The sequence below is a fragment of the Phyllosticta capitalensis genome (genome assembly GCF_038381095.1).
Source record: "Phyllosticta capitalensis strain CBS 128856 chromosome Unknown BKA78scaffold_2, whole genome shotgun sequence".
Taxonomy (NCBI): domain Eukaryota; kingdom Fungi; phylum Ascomycota; class Dothideomycetes; order Botryosphaeriales; family Phyllostictaceae; genus Phyllosticta; species Phyllosticta capitalensis.
In genome coordinates, this window is record NW_027117440.1 from 294,426 (window position 1) to 307,812 (window position 13,387).

The 13,387-nt window shown below is 56.6% G+C and overlaps 7 protein-coding genes across 7 annotated transcripts; 6 read left to right on the forward strand and 1 right to left on the reverse strand.

Annotated features, from left to right (window-relative positions):
* Positions 1–107: 107 nt before the first annotated feature.
* Positions 108–1,167, forward strand: BKA78DRAFT_304682 (uncharacterized protein). Its single transcript, XM_066887639.1, has one exon. It carries the CDS (start codon positions 420–422, stop codon positions 963–965), a length of 546 nt encoding a protein of 181 aa, XP_066747313.1. The 5' UTR covers positions 108–419; the 3' UTR covers positions 966–1,167.
* Positions 1,168–2,594: 1,427 nt separating this feature from the next.
* BKA78DRAFT_69368 (uncharacterized protein) lies at positions 2,595–4,041 on the forward strand. The gene has a single exon (XM_066893592.1). The coding sequence runs from the start codon at positions 2,936–2,938 to the stop codon at positions 3,803–3,805; it is 870 nt and encodes a 289-aa protein (XP_066747314.1). The 5' UTR covers positions 2,595–2,935; the 3' UTR covers positions 3,806–4,041.
* A 962-nt stretch (positions 4,042–5,003) lies between these two features.
* BKA78DRAFT_69381 (uncharacterized protein) lies at positions 5,004–5,623 on the forward strand. The gene has a single exon (XM_066893593.1). The coding sequence runs from the start codon at positions 5,172–5,174 to the stop codon at positions 5,547–5,549; it is 378 nt and encodes a 125-aa protein (XP_066747315.1). The 5' UTR covers positions 5,004–5,171; the 3' UTR covers positions 5,550–5,623.
* A 1,220-nt stretch (positions 5,624–6,843) lies between these two features.
* Positions 6,844–7,983, reverse strand: BKA78DRAFT_69356 (uncharacterized protein). Its single transcript, XM_066893591.1, has one exon. It carries the CDS (start codon positions 7,797–7,799, stop codon positions 7,155–7,157), a length of 645 nt encoding a protein of 214 aa, XP_066747316.1. The 5' UTR covers positions 7,800–7,983; the 3' UTR covers positions 6,844–7,154.
* Positions 7,984–8,679: 696 nt separating this feature from the next.
* On the forward strand, positions 8,680–9,520 carry BKA78DRAFT_304689 (uncharacterized protein). The gene is made up of 2 exons (XM_066887640.1): positions 8,680–8,711; positions 8,810–9,520. The coding sequence occupies exon 2, from the start codon at positions 8,918–8,920 to the stop codon at positions 9,128–9,130; it is 213 nt and encodes a 70-aa protein (XP_066747317.1). The 5' UTR covers positions 8,680–8,711; positions 8,810–8,917; the 3' UTR covers positions 9,131–9,520.
* Positions 9,521–10,438: 918 nt separating this feature from the next.
* On the forward strand, positions 10,439–11,853 carry BKA78DRAFT_292161 (vesicle coat protein; the record flags this gene model as incomplete). The annotated part of the gene is made up of 2 exons (XM_066886012.1): positions 10,439–10,450; positions 10,549–11,853. 2 exons carry the CDS (start codon positions 10,439–10,441, stop codon positions 11,851–11,853), a joined length of 1,317 nt encoding a protein of 438 aa, XP_066747318.1.
* A 143-nt stretch (positions 11,854–11,996) lies between these two features.
* BKA78DRAFT_69414 (uncharacterized protein) lies at positions 11,997–12,601 on the forward strand. The gene has a single exon (XM_066893594.1). It carries the CDS (start codon positions 12,140–12,142, stop codon positions 12,506–12,508), a length of 369 nt encoding a protein of 122 aa, XP_066747319.1. The 5' UTR covers positions 11,997–12,139; the 3' UTR covers positions 12,509–12,601.
* The last annotated feature ends 786 nt before the right edge of the window (positions 12,602–13,387 follow it).

Genomic DNA, 13,387 nt, shown 5'->3' on the forward strand with positions numbered 1-13,387 from the left:
ACGACTTTACGAAGCTGCGCGACCTGCGCTAAGCTCTATTCGGCTAGGCGATTGCGCTGTCCACGCTTGAAAAACACCAAGTCGCGTCGACCAACGACATGCATCCATCAACATCCTCCTGTTGGAACGACACGACTTGGGGCAAGTCCTCTAATCGACGACACTGTGTGAGACGCAAAATAATCGTAATGCCTGATGTTGACGGCTCATTTCAACCTTTCTTGCGCGCGATATAGCTCCACGTTTTTTCCCTTTCGTTTTGCGAGTCGACTTCTTTCTTCGAGCCACTGCAGTCACTTGAAACCTGAGATCAGAGAAGAAAGAAGAGGAGAGTCTACACGAAAGGAAACCGTATCTCAAGTTCTCTCTCCCTCTTCGCGCTCAAACTCTCCCGTCTCCAAAAACAACGCCTGCTAGAGATGGGTTTTCATTCTTCTCCGGACCCTTATCCAAAGCAAAGAAGGGGTGCCTCTATACTGTGCAACATGGTCGCAGCTTACGCCCTCCACCTCAGTAACAACATAATCCTCCTCCGCAGTCATCAAGCCTGTACATTCTCCTCCAAATTGCAGGAGCTCCAACAGGACGTGTCCAGTTCCGTCGACGTCATACAAACAGCGACCGTTTTCTTAGACAACTTTTCCTACTTCCCTGCGAGTGAACGGGGCAGGGAGGTGTTGGCGCTCGTCCGCGAGCTGCGACACCACATGTTCGCGCTGCGAGGCGCCGTCATCAGCATCGGCTACGATATGCTCATACGTTTGGAGCCATCGGTCGGGACTGTCGACGCAGATAAGATCGAGGCTTACTCGCATGATCTGTTCGAGGACTTGCGGGAGAGTTGGGGAAGAGTCAATCGTGCCACAGACGTTTTGGCAAGCCTGCTTCGCGGTGCTGGACCTGGTGAGTTTCTAGATGCCAGCCAACTCCGCTTGTGGAAGATTTTAATCATTGACGTATTTTAATTAGGAGTGTAAATGGCAGATTCTCTGGGTTCATGGCACAGGGGAGCGAAAAGGAAAGCAGACATGAACCCGCCATGCCATACATCAAGAGATTGTTGGTGTCTAGAGATTAAGACATCGCGGCCCGTATTCAACATGGTTTTCCTGATGGCACGGGTCCAGAAGTTGGTTCGACTGTCTCCTCAACATGAAGAAAAGGTCATTGTATTGTAAATGAGTCGCATTTGCTCTAATTCTTCCATGTATACATGAAATCCAGCTCCCTCGACATCATCATGAGCTGGGGGCAGAGACGTGGGCCGTCCTATGATGAAGGCATTTACAAAGTGCAAACAACATGTCGAGCGATCCAGGACCAACCCCAGCGTCCCCTACGCACCACAGCACCAAAGCCGACACAAACGACAGCTCCCACGCATACATACTACACATCACCCCTTAAAACCATGGACGGCCCACCAGCTAGCATCGGCATCCTCTCCCGGCCCCATCACTCTGCACCTCATCCGCTTCCCCGTATGTACTGTACGCCCACGCTTTCTCGCTTAACCCCCGGCCATCTGCCAGCAACGCCAGCCAGCCCCTGCATATGCACCTCCGCTCAAGGGGCCCGGATTGGTTGTATGACGCGACGCGAGATGCATGCGCGCTGCAAGATGCGTGCGTGTCTGTCTGCCAACGTCTCCTGTCAACGGGCTGCATGCGAGTGGTGGGCACGCATGTTCCTTTTGGGTGGGAGGAGAGTGGGTCTACGGCGGCTGCCGTGTGCATGCAGGCAGGCATGCGACACGACACACGATGCAAAGAGAGAGGAGGGTCATGGCACTGGCAGATGGCGGAAGCAAGGTAGAGGTCGAATTGTGCAGTTTGGCGATTGGCGAAGCGCAGCGAGGCGAGGCGGAAATTGTGTGACGGATTACTAGACTGATAGGCCATCTGTATTTATTCCGCATAGATACACAGTGATTTTGTGCGACTTGATGTACGTGGACGACGACGTGAAGTGGCACACAGAAGACGTGGTTGAGCAGCGAGGCTGACGGAATGGCTTGAGCACAAGGACGCAGCAAAATGGCAATCAAGGAAAATTGGAAATTGGAAGGGACCAGGTGCTGATCTACTGACGTGCGACTTGGCTTCCTGCTTTCTGCGTGGCCAGCAGGTTGCTTTATGCGTCAGCGTTCTCGTTGCGCGCTGATGGACGAGAAGGAGCAATCTAAGTGACGGCAGCAATACTTTGACATGAAGATCTCCAGAATGCTGCCAGCTCTCGGCTCTTTGCATCATTGCACGTATTTGGTTGTTTTCTGTTTTCGTGGTGATTAAGACTTTGAATGGCTACAAAGTAGGTTGCAAAAGACACGGCGACTCCAAGGCGGTGCGAGGTGCTTGAACGCTCCCCATAGCTATCCGTTGATGGGCTGAAATATCCAAGTCTTTGGGGAGTTAGGTATCTGATGACTCCCTGTGTAGACTCATCTTGAGTTTCAATTCGCCAGAGCCAAACGACAAAGTCTGAGAACATAACCCACAAGGAGCATTCGAGCACCCCACCCCGAATTTGCCATTTCTTTTGCAACCAATCGTTGCGATTCAAGGTCTTTCACATACGTGGAGAGGACGAGCTTCAACCAACTGATAGGTGGGTCGTCGACTACTACTACAGCGCACTCGACCCTGCATCTCATGAGCCTACAAATCCAGAGCTTCCACCACATGCTACGTGAACATCTCACGCCACCTACCAAGTCCCTTGCGTAGAACTCCTCACAAAATCCAGGCGCAAAGAGAGACGCAGCACAACGCGCAGCTATTGGAGTACAGCAAGCGACATTCCCATCGCTTCCCCACAAACCAGAATCCAGGCTCAGCCGACACAGCTCTGCCCAGATCCTGGAGGAGCAGGACGTACGGAGTACATACACGGTTGTCGCCAATCTGGATGCGCCGCATGCAACCACCAGCCAGCCATGAATTGGCCAGCCTTGCGCAACCGTCGTGCATGGCATGCCATGCTGGCCCATGTCTGGTGGTACGGGATGCGATGCGATGCAAGCAGCGCGCAAATGCACGGAGCTGCCCCTCCGCCTCCATCTCCGCGACGCGCCGCCGCCCCGTCCGGGCTCCGGACCAGACTGGCTCACCCTGAAAGCATCATATGGGCTTTTGCGTCTCCCCTCTGCAGCGGATGCGTTTTCCTGGTTTGCCGTGGGCATCACCCCTTGCACGCGGTGCAGACGGAGCAGCTGACTTCTGCACGTCCATCTGTCCAATGCCGCATTGCTTATTTCCCTTTTCCTTGCGCTTCCGGGTCTTTGGGTCAGAAATCAGAAACGAAACGACGGGCAGGCGCGAGGGGATATGGGGCGGGAATCATTGGCGATGGATGGCGGAGAGCCAAAAGAAAAGGCGTGGTCGGCGCAAGTGCTGCCCGATTGCGAGGCGTCAGCAGCAGGAGAGACGAGAATTGGTGTACGGGTAGCAGAAACAGGGCGCGGGGTCCGAAAAAAAAACGAAAAGAAGAGCAAAAGCAAAAAGGTGAGTACGACTGTAAGCAGCCGTTGGGGCGGATATTCAGCCCGCGCCTCTGTCCAGTTTACCAAGTCGTCACAACATGCATGGCTTGTCTCGGAAGATTGAGAGAAAGTGGCAGCGGGCGCAGACGAGGAGTAAGCGCGGTCGTTCCTGGTAGGACGACGACGTTTTGGAGGTTTGTTTTTGCGGTTGTTGCTTTTTCCCAGCCCGCCGGACTGGAGAGACAGCCAGACAGCCACGCGGGAGAAGAGAAACGATTGCTTTTTGTTTTGCACATGCGCTTTCTGCTCTACTGGGACGTGTGACTTTTGAATTGCTTCTTTGGCGCCAGTCAGATGAACTTGATTCGGAGGCGAAGACATGGTGATATCCGACCAGCTGGCTCACCCGGAGCCATGGAAAAATGAAATTCTTGGGCGATTGGGCGTTTTGAGTGTCTGGAGACGACGCAGAAGAGATAGTATCAGGGAAAGTGAACCTGATTGAGAGTAGCAAAGGTTGATCTGCTCGCTCTGTCCGAAACTTCATGTCCCATTCTATCCGCGTTGAAGCTTCAGTGGACGAAAGAGCTGTCGACGAGGGCGCTGATTAAACACATTGCAAACAGAGAGAAATGAAAGAAAACGAACAGTTGAATTCCACATTGCCGAAGAAGCATTCAGCTCAGGTGGAACAATACTGCATGGTATCCCTCATTGGCGATTCTTTCGGCATCAGGACCTCGCAGCCGGGCTACTGCAAACAACCACCTCTTTCTTGACTCAACGACGGCAGCCATGTCTGCTGCATACTCGTTCCGTGTGACGATGCAGGTTTTGGTCCGACCGACTCTCAACGACACTGCGTCATTGATCATCTCTGCTTTCCAAATGCAACCAACCCACCTCATGTCAGGCGAGGGCTTTTGTGCAAGAAAAAAATCATCTTTTTCCTGCGCTCCACAAACGGACCTGAGTCCTGAGTCGTCTTGTTGCGGTGTAAGGTGCCTGAGCGGACGTTGAAGGCCAGAATGCCGACCCCCCGCCTATGACGCAACGGGATCAACCTGATCGACGTTCATCACGGAGAAGCTGCCCAACTCGACCTCTTGTGCCTCAGGTACCGTCACCACTTCGAGATTCTTCCCAGATGGCATCGTGTGCCGTCGACGTCGTTGTTCCGCCCTGACCTCATCTGATTGACTGACCGAGTGCGTGGCTGGCACCACATCGTCTCATCTCTGGCTGCCCGCCCCCTTGATCTTGGACCCACCACCTCCTCAAGCGCCTCTTGATCCATTTTTGCGGGGGTGCTTGCATGAACCGATTTCAGACAAATGGCGGGAGGAGGTGGGGTTCACGACAGACGCGCGTTGAATGTGATGTGTAAGTTGGAAGAGTGGTGATAACCGCGTGTAGGGCGCGCCAGAGGCGAGTAGCGGCAACAAGTCGAGTAACCTTTGACGCGCATTTGGTAATGCCAGAGGAGAAGAATGGAGCATCGTGACACTCAACTGCTTGTTGTTTGTTGCTTCTTGTTCGTTCGATGCAGAGGCCAGTGGAGCCCAGGGACTGATCGAGAGACCAACCTCAGGGTCAATTTGGTACAGGGCGAGCGGGAGTCGCGGCGCTCCCGCTTGAGCATCTCCACCGCTCCACCCCGCCCCTCTCTCCACTCCGCTCCGCTCACTCCATGTTTGATCATCAACTTTTCCTCGTCGCCCACTGCAACGTCGTTTTGTTTGCCCGAGCCACAGCGGACAATGTCCCGTTGGTTTGCCATCATCACCTCACTCTCCCTCTTTCGAACCTCGCCGTAGGCCGTCTCGTGTCTCAACCCGCCACCCGCCTTCCCGCGCTCTCCTCCAATGCCACCCGCCACAACGCCACACTACCGGCCACGCCGCCGCCGCCGCCACAGACACATCCGACGCCTCCCCTCGCCTCTTGCGCCCTCACCAATCCGAAACATTTCCACTTCTGCGCTGGCCCAACGGCAACCGATGACCTGACGGACAGATGCCACCGAAAAGACCCTCTGTCCCTACCTACGCTACGGCCGACCCACTGATGCCCACCAACCCACCCACCCAACCCCCACGTCCCCCCACGCCAATAATTCCCCGACGACCTGAGCTGGGACGCCGATGCCATGGAGGAGGCGCATCTCCCACGTCGGTACCTGCATCATGACAGTAGTCAGCCACCAGCGACAAAGGCTACCGTATCCGTTGATTGCGCCCAAAGCCACCGCGCCGGGCAGGCAGAGCGAAAGGGCAGGTAGGTTTCGGAAACCATGCGCCGACGGACGCCACTTTGCGCACACACGAGCGACGAAGGCGGCGGCGCTCCTCCGTCAGACGTCGAGCAGACTGACTGGCGATGTGCCTGTACTGTGCGCGGCCCGGATGGCTTGACAGAGCCGGGATGGAAGGTTGCTGGATGAGGCCTTGTCGTGAGTTAAACTGTGAGATGTCCAAGTACAGTAGTACCGGCAGGTTGCTGTTCGGCTTGTTGCTTGCTTGCTTGCTGGCAGAAGGGCTGTCGTTAGCGGTTTCCATGGCAGGGCGGCGGCCGCTCTCGAGAGTCGAGCCGCGCATCGACGTCTGTGAGGTCATCGCCAGCGACGGCCGGCTAGGTGGTCAATTCAACCCGAGTCAACTGGCTCCTCAACGCTCTTCGACGCCCGTCCAACAACAAGCAGTGCCGAAATAATCGCCAAAAGGAAACGCCTCTCCCCAGCATCACCACCTCACCACCCACCCACCAACCAACCACAACGCTCCTCCCAACAATTACCTCATCGCATCCCCTCGTCGCCAACATTGGTAATCCGCGCGCTGCCATGGGCCAAAAGGGGGACGGGAGCGCCAGGTTTGCACAAGTAGCAGAGCAGGGTCATCCCCGAGTCGCGTCGCCCGTCGCGTCGCCCGGGCCGGAAACGTGTCCGCGACAAAAAGTCAATGCGGAGGATGGATGCTCCCTGTTTGTCCACGTTGGAGTTTAGGGATTTTTGTTTTGTGGCGGGCTTGTGTGTGCCTGGCTCAAGGTGCATCTTCGGTGACGAGCCGGCGACGACGACGAGACGAGAGGAGATGGAGGTTTAGGTTGAGCGGAGAGAGCTTGGGGAAAAGTGTGTGTTGTGAGGTACCTGGGTAGGTGGGTGGACATGAAATGTGGTCGAAGACGGTTGTGATGCGGGGATGAGATGGAGATTTTTTCTGCTGCTGACCGGTTGAAAGCACGTCTTCTTGGTGGTGAGGCTAACAACAGTCAACCTTGCTTGTCCTGTCACCGGCAAAGTGCGCATACTACTCCAGAGCATGCACATGTACCTACCACACAAATTCACACGTATCGCAGACAACAAGTCCCAGCATCAAACGCTCGTTTCAAAACGTCTCTCCCTCAAGTCTCAAAAGCCCCCTTCCTGCCAAACACACCACCCCCTGATCTCGCCCTTCCACCACGCCCGCCTCACCCCTCAACCTCCACGTGGCCACCGCCAACCCACCTCACCGGCACCAGCTCGCCCTCGCCCTCGCCCTCGCGACTCAGGGTCCAGTCCACCTCAGACCTCACAGGCGCCCGTTCGTTCGCCTCTCCTTACGTATCGTCTTCTGATCTCCAGCTGCTCTGTGGTGCTCCAGACCCTCCGTCGCCCACCCAAGTCTCGTCAGTGCAAGCGAGCCTGCGTACGTGCGCTGTGGCTGCAAAGCCGCAAGGAAGCCAACCGAACAATACCCGGGCAGTAGTTCCCCACCGACCGAGCGAGCGACAGGGACCGGGATTTGCGCGCTGACGAAGGAGGCTGACAGGGGTGGGGAGGGCGGGCAGGGATTCGCGTGGACAGGGGAGCGGCAGGGACAGGGACAGGGGCGGCGGGGGAGAGTGCTCCGTCCGGGTTTCGAACGAGGGATGCGTCGGGTGCCTGGGGGTAGGGTAGGGTAGGGGAGGGAGTGTCGGGGCGCGCGTGGAGATGGTGCGGGCTAGGTACGGAGGATTGGATATTGTGGGTAGGAAGGTGTGAATAACTGGTGGGAGGGATCTGAGGTGGATGGGAGGGACGGAGTGATGGAGAGGTTAGCGATTGATTGCTGGTGGGTGGCTGGTTGGGCAGGTATTCTGTGGGATATGGGATGTATGATATGAGCAACGAGTGAGTAGACGGAGAGGAGATGGAAAAAAGAAAGACTTTGGCATGAAGGAAATCAGACCGAGCGGTTGAGAGGAGCCAACATGATTGATTGGGTAGCAAAGAAGTGAAGACGGTAGGATCATGTTGGAAAGCATGTCCATCCATCCACTCCCTCTTTGCCATGATCTCCCATATCCTGCCTACTGACCACCTACCATTAGCATTTGGGCAGGTATTGATGTAGCTGTCCGATGACAGGTCGCACACACGGCCCGGAGGCAAGCCGTCCGCCCGTCACCTTCTCCCAATCACTCAGAGAGCGCATCTGCCTTACCTTGAAGTAGAGGATGAATGCAGCGTCATCAGCGGCAGCGGTGTGCAACGTCCCGTACCGCACCGCTGCACGCACAGCACGCCCGCAGACAAGCACGGCAGACAATACGTTCAGCCTGGCCAACAAGGTGGATGGACAAGGGGAGCGGAAGGTCAATATGGGGAACGGCGGGTGGCACAATGGTACCCTGGGCATCAACGAGGAACGCATGTCTGCAGTCAGGTACATATGTAGGAAGCTACAGGGACGAGGACGACTGGACTGGGCGCGGCGCGACTGGGCTGGATGTTGGGAAGCCGTTGACATGTGCAGCTGCGTCTGCCGACGGAGGGAGGGGAGATATCTGCTCCGGGCTGGCAGGACGTTGCGTTGCATGTGTTGTTGCATCCTAGGTCGTTGTTTGTACGACGCGAGCAGCTGGGTAGAAGGCGAGGCGAGGCGTCGAGTGCAGGTCGAAGAACGTCGTGTACGGCTTGGCTGGTGTCGTGTGCTCTGGATCTATGCCTTGATTCTCTTGTCCTCGAAAGGCTCTTGTGTCTTTGACCGGTCTCTTGCCCCTTTCTCTCAGGCAGCTGTCGAGAGAGCATTGGCACATGAGTCCAGAGGGCGGTCAGACGCAAGTTGAGCTGGCATCCGCATCGCTCTCATCCGTCAAGTGACGACTACCGCTGCGTGAAGCCGTCCAGACAGCATCATGGAGCTCGCTGCTTCGGCGCGAGAGGGACGCGACGCGACCAAGCAGGCGGGCAATAATAGCAGCGGTAAGGCACGAAGCGACGAATTGGAAGCAGGTAGCCGAACAAAAGGCCAACCACATCATCGTATCCCATGCCTGGCTGGCACGTTTTGATTGTCGCAGGGCCCCGACTCGCGCGGTAAGGTATCGTGCGTCCTGCGGTCCTGCCTCAAGCGTCCCTGACGCCGCCGCCGCCTAACGACTTGCCATGGCAGGCAATTCCGCGGAACAATGGTCGTCTTATTGGTGATGATGGCGGTGACGCTGCTGGAGGATGATGTCGCGCGCGGCTCGCAGACACGGTTGTGCGCATCGTTATCTCTGTCGTGGTTGTCCGTCTCGTCTGCCTGTTGGATGGTGATGCGCTGTCTCGCGTGCTGCGCCAGAGGGCGGTTGCTGGCTGTGGTTTTTTGCAGACGAGGCACACCGCACCTTTGCCGCTGACGAGGGGGCAGAAGTGAAGTCGACTTTTTTTCCAAAAGGAGCATGTTTGGCGCTGGGAACAAGGGTGGCTTGCCCGGGTGGTGGTCTGGCGGTTGGCGTGTCAACGTGCGGGCATGGTCATGGATGGTAAAAGTGCAGTTGACAGAATTGACAGGCAAGCCACTCGGGTTTCACGCTGCGTCGGCAAGACATGTTGTATGTTGTAACCATTCACGACAGGGCAAGATGGAGATTACTTGGGCAGGGAGAGACAAGGACCGCCGTGTGGCTTCCCAGCCCGGGCATGGAGAGGGAATGCATAGCCGGGTCTGTCGGCAATCTCGAGCGGAAAGCGGTGGGACGAGAGGGCAAATCACTGTCTCAGAAAAGGCCCTTCTTCGCCTCTTCGAGATGGTTCCGCAGTATTTCTGCATTTGAACAATTGTACAAGAGTGTAGACGGTCACGGAGCCAACCACCATGCACGCGACTCGGCTTTGTCATGGGCAGCCGTTCGCACCGGGTTTTGGGTTTTGGCTTTTGGTCTTCACATGCTAGCGTCACTATATACATGTCTACCAACTACTACACCGTCTACGCAACGGCGATCCTCCAGGATCCGGGATTGCGGATTTGCATCAACACCTGAAGACGGTGCCGAAATTGGACTAAGATAGAGGTGGTCAGCGCAGCGCAGTGCAGCACAGCGGTGGATGCACGCTGCAACCTGCAGCCCTTAGATCGTCGAGTTTCAAGCCACGACGGACAAAAGAGCGAGCCACGGTATGGGATTGATTGATCATGGCGGTTACGTGTAGCAAACGGGCGCCGGTCCACTTTCTTCCTGGCGAGCAACGGCTGCGGCGCAGTTCAGTCATGGATGTGCCGACGAGGCGGACGCTGTGGGTGTGTGTGTGTGTGCTTTTCGCGGCTCGTGAGCGCCCAAGGTTTTTGCCTTCTCCCCACAGCCGGCCCAGAGCGATCGCAATGTCGATTGGCCGTCGGTCACTACTGCTGCTGGTGCGCTGGGCTGCAGTACATGCTGATGTAACCTGGCTCCCGCCCAGCCGAAAACATGGAACATAAGCCGCCTGCTCCGCACCCACCCATCTGCCTCTGCCTACCGCAAAGGCACGGCTCCCTACCACCACCTCAACCACCACTCCACCACCACCTCACCTTTTCTTTCAACAATCCATATACCTCCTCACTTCAACAACCACGGCCACCACACCCTCCTCTTCCGATCTCCGCCTCCTTCACGCCTCACCTCCCACCATGAAGGTCGCATGAGGCCTGCCCCGCCGTCCACGACGAGCCTCCAGACGACATGGACTTCATTGTACGTCCAAGACATGCCACACGCGACTCTGCGCTAGCCTGGCGCGCGTGCCGGCCGCCCTTGTTTCCCCCCTTTGCTCCCGCTAACCCCTCGGACAGATCTCTCTCGCTCACTTCTGTGAGGTTCACGGCCCTACCTCAGTCCTCTGTACCCAAATCACTCCCTCGGCTTGCGCCACATGCCACCCTTGCGATACTCCCCCCGCCGACGATCAACCCTCCAAACCCTCGTACTTTTCCAATTCTCTCGAGTCGCTCGCCGTTCCATCCTTCTCCTCGCCCTTTGAAACTCCGCCCACGAGTCCGCGCTCGCCCTACAATCCGCACAATCCCTACTTTCCGACTGCCGACAAGGCCATTGCCGGCTTTGGACATCACCTAGGTGACGCCGACGACGCTTGCGAAAGCTGCTCATTCCTCGTTCCCAAGAGCGTCACGGAGCGGCTGCCGGACGGCGCTCCTGGAAGCCCCTCCAAGGATGGCAAGCAGAATGGAAGCCCCGTTCTCAGAACCACGCAATCCGTCATGGCGCGCGGCCCCAGGGGCTCATCCGACGACCGCGACACCAGCTCAGAGTCCTCCGAGGAGCAGTCCCAGGCATCCACGTCATTTTCGCGCTCACCCACCAGTCTGACATCATCTCCGGCCTCGCCACTCTTCTCGACACGCAGCGCGCACACCCACACCTTGAGCTATCTTTCCACTCGACAGCCTGTGTCGCCCAGCGGGTACTCTCGTCTTCGCCGAACCATTATCCGGACCTTGTCTTCTGAGCTCATCCCCCGTGGCGCCCCCTCGGGACCCATCTACTTTGGCGACCACGTCTTGGGATACTCTGTCGCGTACCTATTCCGGGTTCCGGACGCATGTGCCCGTGGACGCCGACGCACGTACGCTCTCATTGCGCTAGGCGGGCGCGACAGCTGTCGCGTGAGCAAAAACATTGTCAAGATTACCGAGGAATTCGAACGGATCGCCAACGACATTGTAGCCAGGGCCAACAAGACGCTCGAGCAAGAGACGTCTCTCGTATCGCAGCCTCACCTCATTCGCCCCTGCACCTCGGGCCCGGGCACCATCACTCCGCCCCTCAGCAGCTCTGGAGGAAGCAATGCGCCCCCTCGACGGGCAAGTGTACAGGTGGCCGCAAGCAGGCCAGAGGTGCAATCACCAGTCTCGGCCACCTCCTCTCCATCTCCGCCACCGCCTCGCCGAATCACGCCCGTGTCCTCGTTCCTCACCGCAAAAAAGGTCGACCCGGACGGTTACCCCCGAGTTAGCCGTGAACTAATGCGCAACAAAGGACTGGCGGAGATGGTTGGCAAAGAAGATTACTTTGTCGATCTGCACGCCAAATTCTGCGTGCTGCTTGCAGGGCTGTTGAAAGAAAGTGGCACCGGTTGAAAGACGCACGGTGCCATCACCCTGCAACTTTTACGTTATATGCGAGCATTGGAGGGCCGTGCTCTCCATCCGCATATTCTGCAACGGCTCATCCCGCCGCTGCTTTCGCTTCGCTCGAGCTCCGATCCAATGCCAGTGGCTTGTTCAAGGACCGAGTAATCAGGGGCCCACCGCTTTGTAAAGGCAGCATCGATTCGGTGCGAGCTGCCGGCAGAGCTGGTGTCCCTCACGGAGGACATGAATCTCGTCGAACGAGGATCCTCCTGGCTGCAAATTCGATTTGCACATGCCGTTTCATCTTTTTCTCGTTTGCTGTTTTGTGCTGCGTTTTAGCGATTTCCTACTGTCCCTGGTTTCCGTCTTCGGAGCAGACTTGCGCGGTAATGGTTCTTTTTCAGAGACGGCCTATACACCTTCACGACCTTGCTTGCTACCTCTGCTTCACCTCGCACTCGTCCTTTTCTCCACGATACCCCCTAGCTCTTTGTCTTTGTCCTCGAGTCGCGCGTGGTGGTATCCTAGAGCGTTGTTGCGCAGAGAGAACGTGGGACTCGTGAGACCCGTCCGCCTCCAAACCTTTTGCGAGATACCTGCTTTTTGCTTTGGACCACATGACGGATTGACGACTGCTTCGCTTTGGGCGTTTCATCAGTGATGACGGGTGGAATCTGCTGTCGTTTTTGGTCCTTTTTTTCCTCTATTCATCAATCCTGTACGAGTATCCAGCTGGTGGCGTCTCCGGTCGTCTTTGTGGGTTTTTTGGTCTATGGGGATATACCGCTTGCTTTTTCGGGTTGCTTTCGACATGGGGTCTTGTTGGCTTTCACGCTCGGTGCGTGAATGAATGAATACTTGGGGACGGCGGTAATCAGTAGCGCTTTTTCCGCTGCACCTTTTGTAGATGCTGAATCCTACCTACCTACACACCATCGGCTTTCTCTGTACTGCGTGCTCTCTGTGAAGTGTCTGGCGCATGGATGTCTTGATGGCTCACTTGGACTGACCAGTTCGTTCGAATTGACTCTACACTAGCAGTAAGCGTCGTTGTTGCAGAAGGTGGATGGGCCCGGACGCCGCGCGGGGTGAGACGGAGTGGAACGGTGTCTGTCTATCTAGCCCCAACCACACACACACCTTGATGTCCGTCGTCCAACATGCCGGCCAGCCAGGTACACGACTTGCGCCGGACAACATTTGATCTCACGCGCTATGTACCTTGTTTAGAGGCCCCCACTACCATGATTACCACCACCACCACCACCACCATCTTCAACGACCGGCCATGTGCCTAAGAGTTCGCAAGGAGTCCGTAGACCTTCCGCTCTCTGGCCGTTGGTCGGTACCTGAAATAGCCCCAGCTTACGCAGGTAGCGCTGACTGCGACGTACGAAGTGCTCTGCGCTGCGCTGCGCTGCGCTCTAAGCTAGCATCATCTACTGCAGTATATACCGCAAAGCAAAGCACTTGTTTCGACTGGTCTGTCTCCGTCTGTTTGGTTCCTCTTCCTCCACTCCTTCCCGTCTGTCGTATCCCA

Coding starts and splice junctions, on each gene's coding strand:
- BKA78DRAFT_304682 (XM_066887639.1), top strand. CDS start 420: ATGGGTTTTCATTCTTCTCCGGACCCTTATCCAAAGCAAAGAAGGGGT.
- BKA78DRAFT_69368 (XM_066893592.1), top strand. CDS start 2,936: ATGAATTGGCCAGCCTTGCGCAACCGTCGTGCATGGCATGCCATGCTG.
- BKA78DRAFT_69381 (XM_066893593.1), top strand. CDS start 5,172: ATGTTTGATCATCAACTTTTCCTCGTCGCCCACTGCAACGTCGTTTTG.
- BKA78DRAFT_69356 (XM_066893591.1), bottom strand. CDS start 7,799: ATGGCAAAGAGGGAGTGGATGGATGGACATGCTTTCCAACATGATCCT.
- BKA78DRAFT_304689 (XM_066887640.1), top strand. CDS start 8,918: ATGGTCGTCTTATTGGTGATGATGGCGGTGACGCTGCTGGAGGATGAT.
- BKA78DRAFT_69414 (XM_066893594.1), top strand. CDS start 12,140: ATGCCGTTTCATCTTTTTCTCGTTTGCTGTTTTGTGCTGCGTTTTAGC.